The 17,131-nt window shown below is 42.1% G+C and overlaps 1 protein-coding gene across 1 annotated transcript in view; it reads left to right on the forward strand.

The window, feature by feature from the left end:
• The first annotated feature begins 3,560 nt into the window (after positions 1–3,560).
• The window catches only part of LOC115073978 (opioid-binding protein/cell adhesion molecule homolog), a 1,138,013-nt gene continuing 1,124,442 nt past the window's right edge, over positions 3,561–17,131 (forward strand). Inside the window, exon 1 of the mRNA XM_029572998.1 lies at positions 3,561–3,726. Within this exon, the coding sequence (XP_029428858.1) occupies positions 3,666–3,726 (61 nt within the window). The 5' untranslated portion in view covers positions 3,561–3,665. The remainder of the gene's footprint in view (positions 3,727–17,131) is intronic.

The raw sequence follows: 17,131 nt of genomic DNA on the forward strand, positions 1-17,131 counted from the left end.
AAACAATAGAATGGACATTGATCCCTTTATATCTATCCATCTGTTTTTTTAGGATGCTCCAAAAAAGAGATGGAAATTCATCTAATTTGGTGTGCAGAAAGAAAATGTGAATACCTTAGACAAGTTCAACAATCAGAGAATTGAGCCTTCAAAAAATTAAAATTCCCATTGTGTTATATGGAAACTGTTAGAAGCTGTTATAATGCTAATCACTGCTCCATTCCAAAAGCCTCCCCTCATCCTTCTGGCCCCTAGGTACAGAGCAACACAGGCAGGCAGACAGAGATAGGGGGAAAATAAGCAGCTGGCAGTGGATGGCACAAAAAGGCATTTTCAAATCCCCCCCCCCCCCCAATCCACACACAAATCCAAACACATACTGCCACACACATTCCAAGAATTACCCATCCCACCCTCCCCCTACAAAAATCTATATCTCAAATTCCTACACCCAGTTATACAATCCATATATGCATATCCACACACCCACTCCAACTCCCCATACACCTCCACTTACTTGCCACACACAAGACATACCTCACATTCACACCCCATTCAAACACACACCTGACACAATTCCTAAAACTATACACACCCCACACATATTCTCACACCCTCCCACTTGATCTCCCCATACATCCGTACTCACCTGTCTCAGACACACATCTATACACCCCATATCCACACTTAGTACTCATACTCGTACATTCCTACACATCACCTCTCCACACACCCATGACGCATACTACCATATACACTTTTGCATCCACAGACACACACCCACAAATCTGCCCCAATTCCCTATACACTCACCTGCCATAAACACACACTAACATACAGCCTAAACACACTCCACCTGTTCTCTTATTCTCCATACCCACACAATGCATGCATTCCTACACATTCACCACACATAAACTCACAATTCACACACACTCCTGCACACTCTCACAAACCTCCAACCCAGACATTCCTACACCCACTATGCATACTACACCCAAACTTCCTACTCCACCCCCCCCCCAGTATATATTCCTCCACTCAGCCCCTCTACACCCCCACAAACATCCATGTCCTCCATACTCTCCAAACACAACTCTGCACGCACACACCCACCCACTCCTCAATAAAACTATACTGGAAAGCATTCCTCTGAAGCCATGCCTCTGCATGCTTGTCCTCATCTTTGGACTAAAAATACATTTGCGATTGGTTTTGAGAGCCACACTCCCTTCATGAGGTTAATACAAAATGAGGTAACCATGAAGTTGCCCAAATATCCAAACATATATTACAGGTTGTATTACAATGGTGGTGTGGTGGTGTTTGATTTCAAAGCTGCTTGTGGAGATATTCATGTTGCAGCCATTAGTCAATCAGGTTGTTCTGCTTTCCTCCTGTGTCCTCAAACCATCTTCAAATTAAATAGAGAGTGCTTACACTTTTTTTTTTTTTTTTTTTGCAAGTATATTCCTGACTACTTACGTTGTCTTTCAAAAACATTTTTTTTTAAATCCTGAAATCAATGTACAGTAAACTGGCGAGTAGCAAATTTATCTGGGTGAGGTTACATGCATACATTTTTTTCCCCCAAATATTCAGTGGAACTTAGGCACGTAAATTTCCTGTCGAATATTCAGAAAGACTTAGGACTGTTTCTCTGACCAGACTTAACAGGCCTGATAGTGAAAGCGCGTTCAGTGCTTGATAACTGGATAAATAGGACTTACCGGCTATCTCTCAGCTGTCGTAATAATGGATGGATCTGGGTGGTACTCTTGGTTTCTAACTCTCTGTAGGACCATGGGGCAGGTCACTTTATTTTTCCCATATCTCAGACTACCCCATTCTAACTGAGTTATGATAAGAGTGGTGTTTTTCCTCACATCGTATTGTCTTTGGAAGCTTTTATACGAACATTTATTTATTTATTTTATTTAAGAGTTTTTTTATATACCGGGGCACGTTAAAAACATCACCCCGGTTCACAGTGTAACGTAACGTAGCAACGGGCTTTACAATAATTTAGAGTAGATAAACATAGGTAAACATTATTTAGATTTACAGCTATTCATAAGGTGTCAGGTCTTTAATTATTCACAAAGGTGTCAGGTATATGGTATTGTAGGGGAGAAGGAGGATGGGGGTGTTGGGTTGGGAGGAGGAGGAGGAGGGTGCCCATCTATCCACCCCAGAGGTGGATGCATGCATATTCCACAGTTTTAGATTCTATGGTGCTATATAAAACCCCAAGTTAATTTTTATTATGATAATGTGATGGATGACCTTTAAGCAGTAATGCCCAATCGGGATGGCATTTCTAGACATTTAATATCCTAGTGATAAATTGGTGTTGATCTATCAGGGCATTAATGAACTGAAAACTTTAAAATATGGAGGTCATTGTTACAGTTACAAGCCATTAAAATCTAAATAACATTAGAGAAATATCTTTTTTTTTTCTGTGAGAGATGGTAGATTGAAAGATGATAGAACTTTTGTGCCTATAAAAGTTATTTCTCTATCCATTGCAGGTGTAGAATTTCCAGCCACTACATTGTGGCTCGATTCCCCTCACACACATTGTGCAAGGTACTAAGCCTCAGTTAAATTTAAGCCCTTAATGTCCTGTTACTCTGTCTCCTCGCACCCCACCCACCCCCAAAGCATTGGAATATTTTAGCTCCAATCGAACTTTGTCCTTGTAGCACAACTAACCTAAGACAATTTGAGAACGGAGTCCGGCACACAAATGAACTGGGATTAGGATCGTGGGAGCAGAAATCTGGATCTGAAAAGAGAGAGAGGTGACGCAGAACGAATAACAGGGAAGGAAAGCCAGAAGGGAGCTGGGAAGCGAGTGAGGAGCCAGGCAAAGAAGGGGAGGAGAAAGTCACAACAGAGGGGAGGCAGTGCTACAGTGCAGCGGGTTAGTGGCTCCAAACTGATTTTTGTATATACGATGACAGAAAATTAATGTCACTTTGAAGCCAGGGTATATGTTCAATATGAGGGGTGTATGTACATATATATGGGGCAAAGGCTGAAGGACTGGAGCAGACCCAAAATAAAATAAGGCAACATCAAACTTGACCAAAAAACAAAACAAAACAGTAATCCGTTATTATTCCGAGCTCATTTAATGCAGGCATCAAACATACCCCCTGCATGCAGCTTAAAAAACGAGCCTGGGCATAATCTGCTTCCCCGCATCTTGCTGCAGTCTGAAGAAGCCCAAGTCCACCGGGGCTTTCCGTTCCTGAACGTGTTGCTGCTTCCCCGGAGCTCACAGCTGCGAGGGGTGAGCTTTGTGTGTGCGTGTGTCCCGTCCCCCCCCGCGAGAGTCCCTGTCACTCAGGAGAGGGGAGCCAATGGGCAGGGAGTGGGAGGGCTGCCTGCTCCAGGCTCCAGACTGTGCCGGTGCTTCTGCTGCCAGTTGTGTGTGTGTGCATGTGCAGGAGGGGGGGCGAGGGGAATGGGGAGGGGGGGCGAGGAATCGCAGAGACCTTGGCTGCCTGCGCCTCACACTCTCTTCTCTCCTTCCCTCTGCCTGCTAACAACAGGGATTTAAACCTGCTCGGAATTCAGCCGCCGAGGCAGCCGCGAAGCCGCTCAGGGCCGGGGGGGAGGGGCGGGTGCTCGGAGCCAGCGCGGGGGGAGCCACGATGCATCGTCCTGTCTGCTGGTTCGTCTTCAGTGCCCTGGCTGCCCTGCTCTTCTTTCCAGGTAATGAGGCAAGAGGTGACCCTCCCCGCAGGTGGCGCGGAGGCACCCCCCGCCGAGCCGAGGGGAGGGGCGAACGGTGGGGTGGGGTGGGGGGGTGGAAGGACACGCATGTGAGAGAGAGCACGGTGCCCACGAAAAATGACAGCTTTACGACAGCAGAAAATTACCAACTGCTGTCCTGTATTGGATTGCGCTGTACGGCCAGAATCAATGGTTCGGTGCCCCTTCTGTCTCATGCTGTTGGAAAGTGACGTACAAATTAGTCTCAGTGAAAGTTTTTTTTTCATAAGGTAATTCCTTTCTGTCCTGTGCATAATGCTTATTTAAGTGCCTTTGTACTTGTCTCCCAAACACCTATATCTCCTGATGCTCGCACTAAACCAGGGCTTGCTTAAACATGTTGGTGGCACATCTGTGTGCAGTTTTTTGAAAAACAGCCCCCCTCTCCTATTTTTTTTTTTTTTTTTTAAATCTTTCTCAAAACTTATTCAAGGAGTTAGCCTGCACGCTTTCAGACCTTTTTTTTTTTCCATTTTAACCCCCTGGTCCCCTCTCTACCACCTCACTCCCCCCCCCCCCCCCCTCTAATTTCTTTCAAATCGACTTGTGCTGGGCAGAGATTTGCAGAAGTGGTTAAGGGAGCAGCCAGGCAGGCTTTCCAGCTGAATCGGTGCAGAGCAAACGGATCGCTAAATCCTGCAGGACTTGCCCAAACTGCTGGTGGTATTTTATCATCCATTTTATTACTAGGGCTGTTGGATGTGAGTTAAGTAGCTGCTGGTCTGAACACAAGGTGCTTCTCTCTCTCTCTCTCTGGTAATCCTGCTTGATGCCTTGTCTCAGCTCTGTGCGTGTGTGTTTGGGGGGTGAGGGGGTGTTTGGGGGGGGGGGGGGGGCTGGCTTGAAGGTGTTATTGGAGGAAGGAGAAAGAGCATTGCCATTTGAAGCTTTTCCTGCAGAGAAGCTGATCACTGTACTTTTTTTTTTTTTAAAGCTGTTTTTAGTGACTATTGTGCCATATACTTCATTTACATGCTCTTAAAATTTCCTTTCTTTCTAAAGATGAATCCCTAGAGAGCTTATGTCTCACCTAATTAGCATGAATGCTACTTTTAGAATTAAAAGTGGAAAGGTTAATGGTACCAGTAAAATCTACCCTGACCATTTACTGCGTCTTCCTAGGTATCTATATATATTTTTTTTCACTTTTAATAATAGGTTTTCCATTCTAGAGTGATTTTAAAGCTAAACATTGTGTCCCAGTGCCTTCAGGGAATGTCTGGGAGCTGTAAATTGCTTTATTAGGCAGAATCTTTGAAAGGAAGGGTACAAACAATAAAGATTATAATGAGTCTGAAACCCCAAGGTGCTAAGGCTTCTAATTTAATTGTCTGAGTTGAGTTGTCCAGGCCTTGTTTGATGGTAAGTCCGGTGTGTGTGTGTGTGTACATGTGTGCTCTGAGTTGGTGCAGAGCATGGGAATTCTTTCTCTGGCTCAGACCTTAAGATGTGGGTTAGGGGTATGGTGTCCTGTATCTCCCCAAAAAAACGGGGGTCAGATAAAGGATCATTCCCCCCTCCCTTTAGCCCAGGATTCGAACATATTTGTGCAAACCTTGATTGCATTCTGTTGTGATTACTCTGTGATTTTGTAAGGATTCCCCATAGAGTACTCAGTCATGAAATATGTGGGGGGAAAAAAAAAGAAAAACAGAACCTGGGAGCCTATGGCATTTGTGCTACACACATTATACATCAACGACTAGCAAGGAAGTCAAAACGTGGAATAGTAGGTAAAGTGTTAACTGTGACTAGAACTGCCTTCAACTGAAAACACAGGCACACACCATTGTCGTGAAGTCACAACCATTTGTCAGCTCCACTGAAAAATATAAAGTCCTGATAAATGATCTGACGCTGCGTCAATGAAATATGACTTTTTTTCTTTTTTTATAAAGATGAGAGATGGTTGGGTTACCGCTGGACCCAATGAAATGCTTTTTGTTCTTTGTTCATTTTCCTATCATGACATTTTAAACCTGGTAGGTGTGAATTCCATAAGTTGGGGCAGCAGAGGAACTGTCAGATCAACACAATTTTCAAAATAAAAACGCTGCAGTTACGAAATATTCCCACTTCTGGGTTCTGCCGTTATTTCTCATACTATATACATTTCTCTTTCAGGAATTTCTATAGCTGTGCAGTTGTCTGTTTTGTTTCATATTTGAATTCATTTATGACTGGCTCAGAACTTGCCCTGAGTGCTATGTACATTTGAATAAATATACACTGGGCAACAAATTTTCACAAAAGTCATGTTTCGGAAATGAAATTAGTCAATTCTTATACATTTCCATGTGCTAAACATGAATGTGACTGTAAAAATGCAAAATTGGCTCTAGTTTATTTGTAATATGCAATAATATAATTACATCTTGAATTGTATGCCAATAGTAGGAGACCTACGGTTAATACCGTTTGAAAAATGAAGTCATAGACTACGTCTTAGATTTCTTTGCTTGTCTCTTGTACACCTGTTCAGGAGCATATCTGCGGAGTGTCCAGCAGTAGTCAGCCAGCATGAATATTTCAAATGCTCACCCTTTCTGACTGGGCTTCATATAGTACACTGCTGACGTCAGCTTACTCGGCAGCAGCAGCATGGCAGTAGAACTGCATTGCATCAGAAAATGATGTAATAAACTCTGGATGATGTGTGCATGATGGTATTATGCAATATGATGCAATATTACATCATTCTGGGCTTATTTACAGTCCTACTGGATACATTTACACGACTAAACATAGAAAGTGAACTATATTAAATATCTTCAAAACGAGAGCCAATAAAAACTTTTCATGGTCATATTCGTGTTCAGCACATCAAGATACTACAGAGTAGGACCTTTTTAGGTCAGTAACACTTTCGTTGTTGCCCAGTGATATCTAAATACAGGTCACCAGGTGGGCTGCTGAAGGTGATGATGGGAATGGTAACCAGAGCAGTTGTCCCAAGTTCCAGCCATAGTAAGGGGCCTGAAGAACTCAGAGAAATGAGGGTTTGGCTCTTTTTTTTTTGGGGGGGAGGGGGCATTCATTTTATTTTCCCGAGGGCCTAAGAATGGCTTTTGGTGGCCATATCACCAGGAGTCATCACAGTAAAAAATAGTGATTAGTATTTAATAGCAGTTCAACCTTTATTAACATGGTTATACATTCAGAATATAGATACCCAAGCAATACAACTAAGAAACTATTTGCATTACTTCACTGCAGTTAAGATGCATGGGAAAAATACTGTATCTGTGCCTTGACATAGATGGATGGAGATCTGTCTTATTCATGGAGTCTTCCCACTTCAAGAATTCAGGGCCAGATGCACTAAAGCGTCAATAGCGCATCTTCCCCTAAGGCCCTTAAGAGACAACAAAACCTTGTTGTCATTGTAGGGACTATGCAAAATATTTTATCGGTGTAGTAGGTTTTTTTGTTTTTTTTTTTATCTGTGTTTTAGTGTTGGGGGAGGGGATTTGTTTCTTATCAATCTGCATGCGACACAATGATGTTAATTACCCACCTTAACGATTAAAATGAGGAGGCTAATTCATGGCTGTGAAATCCCTGTGCTGTATGGAAAGATTTTTAAAATTAGAGTTCCAATGATGGGCAGTGTAAATCCCAATAATAAAATAGAATAATTCTTTAAAGGGAATAACAGGAACATTTGCAGGCAGAAATGAATCAATCAAAGCAGTTAGACATGCCAAATTTCTAACATTTACTCTGTTACTTTGTTACTCTGTTAACTTGGTGGATGGCTGTTGCTTTTCTGCAAATAAGTTCAAAAAGCAATTTTTGGAGGAGAAGGTGGGACGTCTGACGTAGTCTGCCCGTACAAGAAGAGTGAGGAAGACAGATTGCTGGGTCACTTGTTGCTGTTTGCCTAACCGTTGATCTTTCATTTCCACAAGATAATTGTAAACATATTCTTACACAGCAATATTTCCAAAACCTTTTTTCTCTTGCCAGAAACCAGTGCTTTTCCTCTGAAAGAATATGACTTTCAGGTTATAAAAGCCTGGTACAGCTGTTCTGACGCCTCCATTAGCACCAGTGGGATGTGAGGTTTTTCAATGAATTGTTTGCTTCTAATTTCTGAAAAAAGTTGGAATATTTTAAAACATTACAGCCTCGGGAGCAATTTTTTTTTTTTTCACGCCAAAAGTTTAGTTCCTTGGACCAGCAAAAAAAAAGATGAAGTGCAAGACTGCTTAGGTTGTTTTTTTGTTTGGTTTTTTTTCCCCATAGAAAAATTGTGTGAGACATGTGGCATATGCTCAGCAGCTTCCCACAGAAATACGTAAGCCTCCGTTTTAATCTGATCAAAGTCCTGCCCAAGGAACAGAAACAACCCAACAAAACGACAAGTCTTTAGCATTCTGTATGTGCCGTCCAGGATCCTGACTAATGCATGGCAGCATAGAGACAGATCCGTAGCACATACTTTGTCCATGGTCTTGAGTCAGGCACTCTAGAAAGGTGAGAAATTTTCAGTACAGATGGGCTAACCAGTCAGATTTTAGACTGGTTCAAGTTCAAGGGCCGTCTTTGAATTTTTCCTGAAAATTGCTTGGGGAATGTATCAGAAGTTTTACTGGCAGGTTTGGGAAAGACACAAAGGAAATGAGAAAAATATATGGTGCATGTGAAGCATTTCCTTCCAATTTTTTAATCAACACTGTAGGTCTGCAGTCTCTTAGTTACCAACCTCTGGATTTAAGAAGTCTGAAGCAAATGTTTCAACTCCACCTCAGGTTTCTTTATAAAGATGCAACGAACCTTCTGCATTTTATGATGAACCTGTTTTGAAGATGTTCATACAACTCTAGCCCTTCCCTTAGCCTATACCCTGTCTACAGTCCTGAGTCAGAGACATTAGAAAAGTGAGAAGGCCTTAACAGTTAAGAGCATTGTCCTGAATACAGGAAAGCGGTGATGGCTCCAAGAGCGAAAGGAGGTGGGATAATGGCCGCAAGATGCTTGAATTGGACTTTGTTTCAAATTCAGCGTCCTATGTAACTATGAATTACTGAGATACAGTTGTGCTTATGGCAATATTAATTTCTTACAGCAAGTGCCACATGACAGTGATTGTGTCACTAAAAGTGCCTGCTTCAGTTGTGCATATATCTTATGAAAAATATGTATCCCCAAAGGAGTTTACGTAATGATAGTTGCACATTCAGTTTTACACACAATAGTGAACATTATGCTAATAAGTACCTGCCCCCCCCCAAAGAAAACACTTTTTACATCTTTATTCCTGCCTAATGCATTTTTTCAGTTGTGTGTTATGCACAGATCGTGGGTTTTTTTGTGTGCATAATATTAAGATGTATACAATACATAGTGAAGAGCTTACGTAAATTGACCAGTAGTAGAGAGAGCTTTGGATGATATCCGAACATCTCAAGTTAGCAAAACAGAGCCAGAGGGATTCAGGGGTATAGAGAGAGAGAGAGGCAAAAAAAAAAATAGATGTTAATTCCTCTTCATAGGTCATTCATTGGTAAGGCCTCACCTAGAGTACTGTGATCAGTTTTGGAGACCGTATCTCAGAAAGAATATAAAAAAGGTTAGAGATGCTCAGAGAAAGGCAACCAAAATGCTGTTGGACTTGTATCAAATGCCCAATGAGATGAGACTGAAGGACCTCAGCAATATGTACTTTAGAAGAGAGACAGGAGGGATATGATACAGACATTTAAATAGCTGCACCAGAAGCAAAGTTTTTTTTTTCCCAATGGAAAGGAAACTGCAGAACTAGGGGTCATGATATGAAACACCAAAGATGTAGATTCAGAAGCAGCATCAGGAAATACTATTTTTCCTGGAATGGATGATGGGTACCTGGAATGAATTCCTGGAGGAGATGGTAGAAATAAAAATGGTAACGGAATTGAAAAAAAGTGTGGTATAAATGCAGAGGATCCCTAGTGGCAAGAGAATGGTAATGGAGCACTGGAATAACCTCAAGGAAGTGGCAGTTGCAACCCTAAAGACACAAGGGAAAAGGGGGAGTCGGAGTCAGGTTCCATATGAGAATTTGTATGTGCAGCTCCCCAAAGTGAGCAAATCATTACTGGGCAGTCTGAATGGGCCATTTTGCTATTTATCTTCTGTCATTTACTAAATGACTATGTTACCATGTCTGTACACTCTTAATAACCAAAAATGGTTTATGTTACAACTTTTCTTAGAAAATGCAAGTAGAGAGATGTCTGTCTGGCATAGCGACTTGTGCCTGACATTTATTTTAATGTGTAGGTCCTCATCCTTTTGTGTTCTCTAACTCTGTAGCCTCCGATTCATAAATGGACGTGGTTACGTTAAATCCGGACTACTTCTTTTGCACTGTCATCTGTGTGCTGTTTGTGTAGTGCAACACAAGCTAACTGGCATGACTATACTGAATGGTCTCATTAGAACGACTTAGGGACCTATGCAATAAAACTTGTATTACAAATGCTTTTAATGTGAATTTCAGTAAAAATGTAATAAGTATACTAAAATAATCTTCATATGCTATGCAAAAAATGTTAGTGTGCTGATGCCAATAATTTTCTCCTGTGCATGTATAGGATGATAATGCGCCTATTAATCCAAAAAGTATAGCATGCATGCTACCTTCATCTGGAAATCCCCCTGGCCCAAAATAAAAGGGCCAGTTAGCACAGGGGATTACCTCTCCCTCTGAACCCCCAATAGCAATCTACCTCTGACCCCCTCCATCTGATCTTGCCCTCAGTGCCATGTACTTTGGACAAATTCCCATATGCAACTCAACACCACCACCTCCTTCCTGTCTTTTACCTGACTTATCAACTCTTTTTCCCACCACTGCCCTCCATATCCATTCCAAGCATGCCCAACATCTGCCACAGTGATAGCTTCCAACACCTCTGTTAGTAGGCCATATCAGGCCTTCTCATCTTCACTTTTGCTTTTTTTTTCAAGATCAATACCTAAGGCAACTCTTAGGACCCGTTTATATGCCTTATTATTAAGTTTTGTAATAATGCTCACAGCGACCAAGCTTATTGAGACTGTTGTAAAAAAAATATATGCCCTTCCCTTGCTCACTGAAGTTTGAGTTTCAACCATGGTCCTTCCATGTAGGGCACCCCAGCCTTCTTCAAAGCCTGATACTGTAGTACCATTGCAGCTTAGGGTTATAACCATTGCTCTGCCAAGGTTACCTTAGTGCTTTCTTGAAGACCAGATGCAATCATACCACTGCACCTTCACGCCACACCCGGATACCCATCAGACAGATATTCTCACCTGTGGAAAATAGGGCCCCTCCTGAGATCTCTCTGTCTCACCTCAAACATGAAGCACCCTTCCCTTGCATGGAGCAGTGGGAAGGAGCTGGTGATTGGGGAGAGAGAGGAGAGGACTTCTCAGCTGCTTTGTCTCTCTTCTCTCCCACTAGCTCTTTCCCCTGCTTTTAGCCTTCTCCTTTTTCCCTTCAGCATCCCATCTCTCCCCCATCCCCTCAGCCTCTAATCTCTTCTCCTATCTCCACCACCTCTTACTCTTCTCCTTCCCTTCTCTCTCCCATCAGCCCCCTTCTCACCCCACCCTATCACTCTTCCCTTGCCCTGCCTCCTTCACCTCATCCTCTCCCTTCAGCCCTCCTTCTCCTCTCTTCCCTTTCTCAATCCCACCTCTTGCTCTCTTTTCTCCCTGATCCCACCCCTTCCCCTCCTCTTACTCTCTTTCTCTTTTGCCTCCCACAAGAGACACGGCAGCCCCAACATAATACCGTATTATATTGGGGCTGCCGAGCCTTCATCCTTTTTCTTGTGTGGGTATGTCTCCTCTCAGCCACCTTGTCTTTACTCCTGCCTCCATTCCCTTTTTATATCTCACCTCTTCCCCCTGCTCCCAGCCCTCTCCCCACTCACTTTCCACCCACCTCTATTCCCCATCTCCCTCTTCACCCTTCAGCCCCTCCTCTCACTTACTATTCCCACCACCTCTTGCTCTCACCCTCTGCCCTGTCTTCTCCCCTCAGCCTCCTTCTCCCCCATGCTTGCTCTCTCCTCCAACCCACCCACACCTCTTCATTGTTATATTAATCAATTATACTTTGTATGTAATAAAGAATGACATTAATTATAAACAGGGGGCAGAGTTTGGGCAATTTGCATGCCCTCCCAACCAATAAGGTATTCTTCTGCCCCTGCATCATGGAAAGATCTTCCTCATTGGGTTGGGTTTTGATGGCTATTGGTGGGGTGGGATCAGATGATGATGATGACAGACAGGATTGGATAGTGTTCAAGGTGGGTTTGGAGGAAAATATAGTCATTGGGGAGGTTTGTGAGGAGAGGAAAACCTCAATGTTAATCAGCCCTTTCAGTTCGGATTGGTTAACATGGCATCTGCGCTGAGGTAGGAGTTAACATTCTGGCTTTAGCAAACACATGGTAAAAGCATGTGGAAGAGAAGAACATGCTGTTAACCATGCACATGCTAAGAGGCCGATGCAATATAAACATGCTAAAAATGGGAACTCGTATTGGGTGCCCATTTTCCTAGCACATGACCATCCACCTCTCCTGGGCATGTAATGCAAAATGCTAATGAACTGCCATGTTAAAAAGGACGTGGTGGGGGAAATTGTGCATCTCTAGCATGTGCTTAGCATCGAGTGCCCAGGAGACGTGGCTGTGTTTGTGTCCGTTTTATCCCGTACCAGCTAATTGACCGACACAATATTCATGGCCTGGCGCGTGTATATTGTGCGCTCAGAAACTTGTTTTTCAGGCAAGCATTTTAAATTTAGCATGGTGCTGCTTTCTGCGGTTCTTCCTACTTAGTATCATGATCAGCCTGATACACACTGTAAGGCTTAATGCCAGATCCTGGGCTAGCGATAAATTTGCAGTGTTAACAAGGGTGAGTTGGGCGAGCGGGGATTTTTTGCATCATGGGGTAGTAGCTAATACATGGAATTTACATCTGATGAGTTCTATTAGCTATGCGCTTGTTTGGATGTGTGTTTTAGAAGTGCTATTCCCTGTATTGCATCGGACATTAGTGTAGTGCATCCAACCGTGCATTAAGCGGTGCGCTAGCCTGAGGGCATGATATTGTGTCAGTATATAAACTCTCATTAATATGTGATGTCCTTTATATTTACATATGCTAATTTTAGCACATGCACACATACAGGATAACTTTCTAACAACTACAGATGGCTCCCTATGCACACTTATATGGCTGTGCGGAGCTCTATGACAATATTTTATAACCTGCTTGAATGAGGTAGATGCAGATTATAAAATGCGCATAATGTCTACCCCAAACATAAGAAATGCACTGAAAAGTGTGTACTTCTCCTACCTATACCTACATATATTTTACACACAAAAAAGAATCTTGACTTGTTCACATAAAACCCTGTTTACGAGTGGAAGTCAGTATATTTTAAAACAAGTGCACGTAATTGAAATCACCAGTTTTGCCAAAACCTCCACCAGTTCACCCAGTCCTTCTCCACTCCCACTTCAGGTCATCAAGACCCTCCTGGTTCTTCACTCTGAACTCCCCCCCAGTTCACCCAGACCTCCCACCCAACCAATAGTAAACAATAGATGAGTCTAATATCGATTGGGCAAGGTAATTAGCAGGTGTAAAAGTACACAAATGAACTGACAAATGTATGCAATCAAGTCTCTTATAAAACAGCAGTTTGCACTTTCTGGAGCTCTGCTCCAGAACGCCTCTAGACTGCTTCTTTTTTCGTGCATAAATGTATTTGCGAGACTGAAAATAGGCAGGTACTTTTTGATGTTTTTAAAATAGTATGTGCACAAATACAAGCTACTTGTTCATGTGTATGCTAATTTTACATGCATAAATGTTTTGAAAATTCACCCCAACATTTTCTGTCCCCAGTTTAGCATTCATGCAATGTTACTGTTGCACAGCATGCTGTTTTTTAGTGTTCTGACAAACTTCTTGTGCATGTTAGGTTGCGATGTTCATGTGAAATCTGAGAATGCATCTTTTGAACATGGTCTTTAACACCTGTCTAAAAGGGTTGTTTTCATTTCGGCCAGGTTAATGCTCTTTGCGGCAGTATTTATTTTATTTCTTTATTTAAAAGATTTATTATTCTCCTTTGCCTTCGTTCAAGGTGGAGCACATAAGAACATACGTAATGAGGACATCAATAATATAATAGACTGACTAAATAAAAAAAAAAAAAGCAACATAAACAATAAAAATAGAGCAATAAAATAATGATCCTGACAAATCTGAGTATTTCTCAGGATTGTGATGGTATCTAGTAACCAGTCTCACTGTATGTCCTCTTCTAGATTTGCCTGGCAGCAAGTCCAATTAATTAGAGGTGGAAATCCCAATTAGCCCATGCATGAGATATTCACAACACAAACCACTGCAGGACTGAACGTTTCTGGTAGGAAAAGGCTCTTCTCTGCTAGTTACATCAAGAAAATATAATCCTCATACCTTATCTTTTAGCAGGCCTGGGTTTCTTGAAGACTTGCAGCTGCTATATCACTTGATCAGTTGTTATACTGAACGCTTCCCTTTTTCCTCAGACTGCTATAATGCCCGGGGGTCTTGTTTTTCTATGTGCTGCATTGAACCCACCTCAGCTATGCTAGATAAATATTGTACAGAAAAATATAAGCTAAACAGAATGGCTAGTCTGATTTCATGAAGTCTAAACAGCTGCAGTGCAGGGCATTAAGTCCTTAGAAATGTCCTTTCTCACATTTTCCACCTTGCATTAAGCCAGTTGCAAAGATCTAAATTACTCCTAATACTAACAATCCCCATGGCTAGGCACTTAATGCCAGTTAATATTCTGGCTGAGTTAAAGGTCCTGCAGCTTTGCTTGAAGTCTTTCTTTCCTCCCTGTGGATCATTTGCTGCCACTGAATGCCCTGCCCATTAGGAATTATTGCTCAGATATGATATGATAGAGTGGCTGAGGCTGAAGCCTTGACGACTGGTGCTACTGCTCACAAGATTCAAACTTGGACTAATTCAAATCCTCTTCAAATGTAGGAGGAAATAAAGAGGAATGCATTCAGATACTACATGTTTCCCTGGGTTGTAAGGAGAGCCCTCCACCCTGTCCTTTACCGTCAAATAGTGATGTCATATGTTGGGCATATCCTATCTTTATTTATTTTTTTGTAACATACTAAGAGAGGCTGCTGGGATTTTTTACCTCACATACTTTGGATGTGCAGAGTACGCGGGATAAACCATGCACAGGGATTTCAAAATGAAAACCTTGACCGGGCCTGTCCTTGCTCTCTGCATGGTTGCCACACTTTTACTCCAAGAGGATAGGTATGCAGTGAAGATAATATGCATATATTTCCCCAAGGGGAGGAAGGGGTGGAGGGATGCAATTTTCAAAAGGACCTTCTTCCCAGAGATTAGAACCCACACAAATATTTTCCCAGTGGTCATGGTGGGATTATGCAAAAACCTTTCTACATATTTATTTATTTAAAATTTAGTTATTAATCGCTTAACTGATACAATCTTCCTATGCAATGTACAATATAAATTCAACATTGCTTAATATATACAATTTAAAACAGACAAACACATCATTAACATAAAAATGCAGTCATTCTATATCTAAACCTGAATACCCATTTATAGATTGCCAGCCATCAGGCAAGTTTTTAAGGCATATCCTGCACTTCCACAACTTTTGGGTCATCCTCTTTTTGGGATGGGTCTCAGTGCTATAAATAGCCACTAAGTACATGCAGTAGTCAGAGGGATGGCGAGGTTGAAGAGAGCAGAGGGCAAGGAGATGCTGTGAGAGTAAGGCAATCATTCCTGGATTTCACAGAGCTAGTGGTGGAGATGGGATTTTGGGGTATGTCCTCAAGGCCTACTCAATTGAAGAGGTTTGGTTTTTTTTGGAGACTAAGGGGTGGTTTTTCGAACATGGACCCGATGATTTTATAACATGCGCACGTTGGTGCATGTTATAAAATATGATATCTTCATGCCCATGCACGCTGGATTTTAACATTTGCGCGGGCATGTGCAGGCAAGCCCCAGCTCGTGCGCGCGGGTGGAGGGAATTTTATAAAGTACGCGCGGCGATGCAATAGTGCCTTTGCTCAGTTCCCTCTCAGTCCACTCCAATTAAGGAGTGGACTGGGAGGGAACTTTTCTATACCCCATCCCCTCTTTTTTTTTTTTTTTTTTTTTTTTTTTTTGCTTCTCCGGAGCAGAAGTAACTTTCATGCGCTGGTCAGCTGTCAGCACGCGCTTCCCTGGGACAGGGCCTAATGGCTGCTGGCCCCTGCCTCGCCCCTTTTAACAGTCCCGGCACTTCTGCACATATCGGGGGTTACGCACGAGGTCGGGCCCATTCTAAAATGCACACAGTGTGCGCAAAGCCCAGCCATGCGTGTCACCCCTGGTATTTGTGCGTGCGTATGTTTTTTAAAATTCGCCCTTAAGAGGATTTTTGGATATTTTGCATCAGCTTCTAACTGACAGGGAGGAGCACCTGGAAGGAAGGACTGGATCCTTATTTTTACATCTTGCGCTCAGTTAACAGCAGGGTGGAATCCAGATTGGAGTTTCTGGAGTTTAGTTGAGCATATACCATCTTTTAAATAAAAGTGTTTTGGGACCCCTGAAAAACTGTTTTGAAATGTGGCCACGTCGGGTCAATGGATATTGGCTCAATGGAAATCAGAGTTCAGTAAGACATTATTAGAGGCAAAACGCTTGTTAGCATTTTAAGTGCATAAACTTAAAAAATGTTTTTGTCAAATGTTGTATGAACTAACAGGGTGGGTAAAGTGGTTTTGATGATTATACCAAAGGCCCCTTAAGCTGGATGCTGTTTTGGGTAGTCAATGTATTAAATCACATCTATTATCCTTAATTTTTTTTTTTTTTTTTTTACCATTTGAGCAGATTGTGTATGTGGGAGTAATTTTTTTCAGTGAATCACTATTGATCAATCACCGGTACATTCTTCCAAAATGTAACAATGGTGAAGATCAGAGGATTCATAAATGTAAATTATAAATAAATATATGAATGCGTAAATAAGTGTACTAATAACTTGCTATAGCATGCCGAAACAATCCCATTGATCCAGTGACCCAAACAATAGATACTGCATGTGTTTTATTTTGTGACTCACCTTGGGATTTCTGAATGATAAGATCTGGAATCAAGAATGATTAAATAAATAAAAGGGGTCCAGAGGCGTTGCCCCAGATCACATGCCAGAACCCACCACATGTATATACCATAAGTTGGGCGTATTCACCATATATGGCTACCTGGGTTTTCTACAGCTGAGGTT

Source organism: Rhinatrema bivittatum, chromosome 12 (genome assembly GCF_901001135.1).
Source record: "Rhinatrema bivittatum chromosome 12, aRhiBiv1.1, whole genome shotgun sequence".
Lineage (NCBI taxonomy): Eukaryota > Metazoa > Chordata > Amphibia > Gymnophiona > Rhinatrematidae > Rhinatrema > Rhinatrema bivittatum.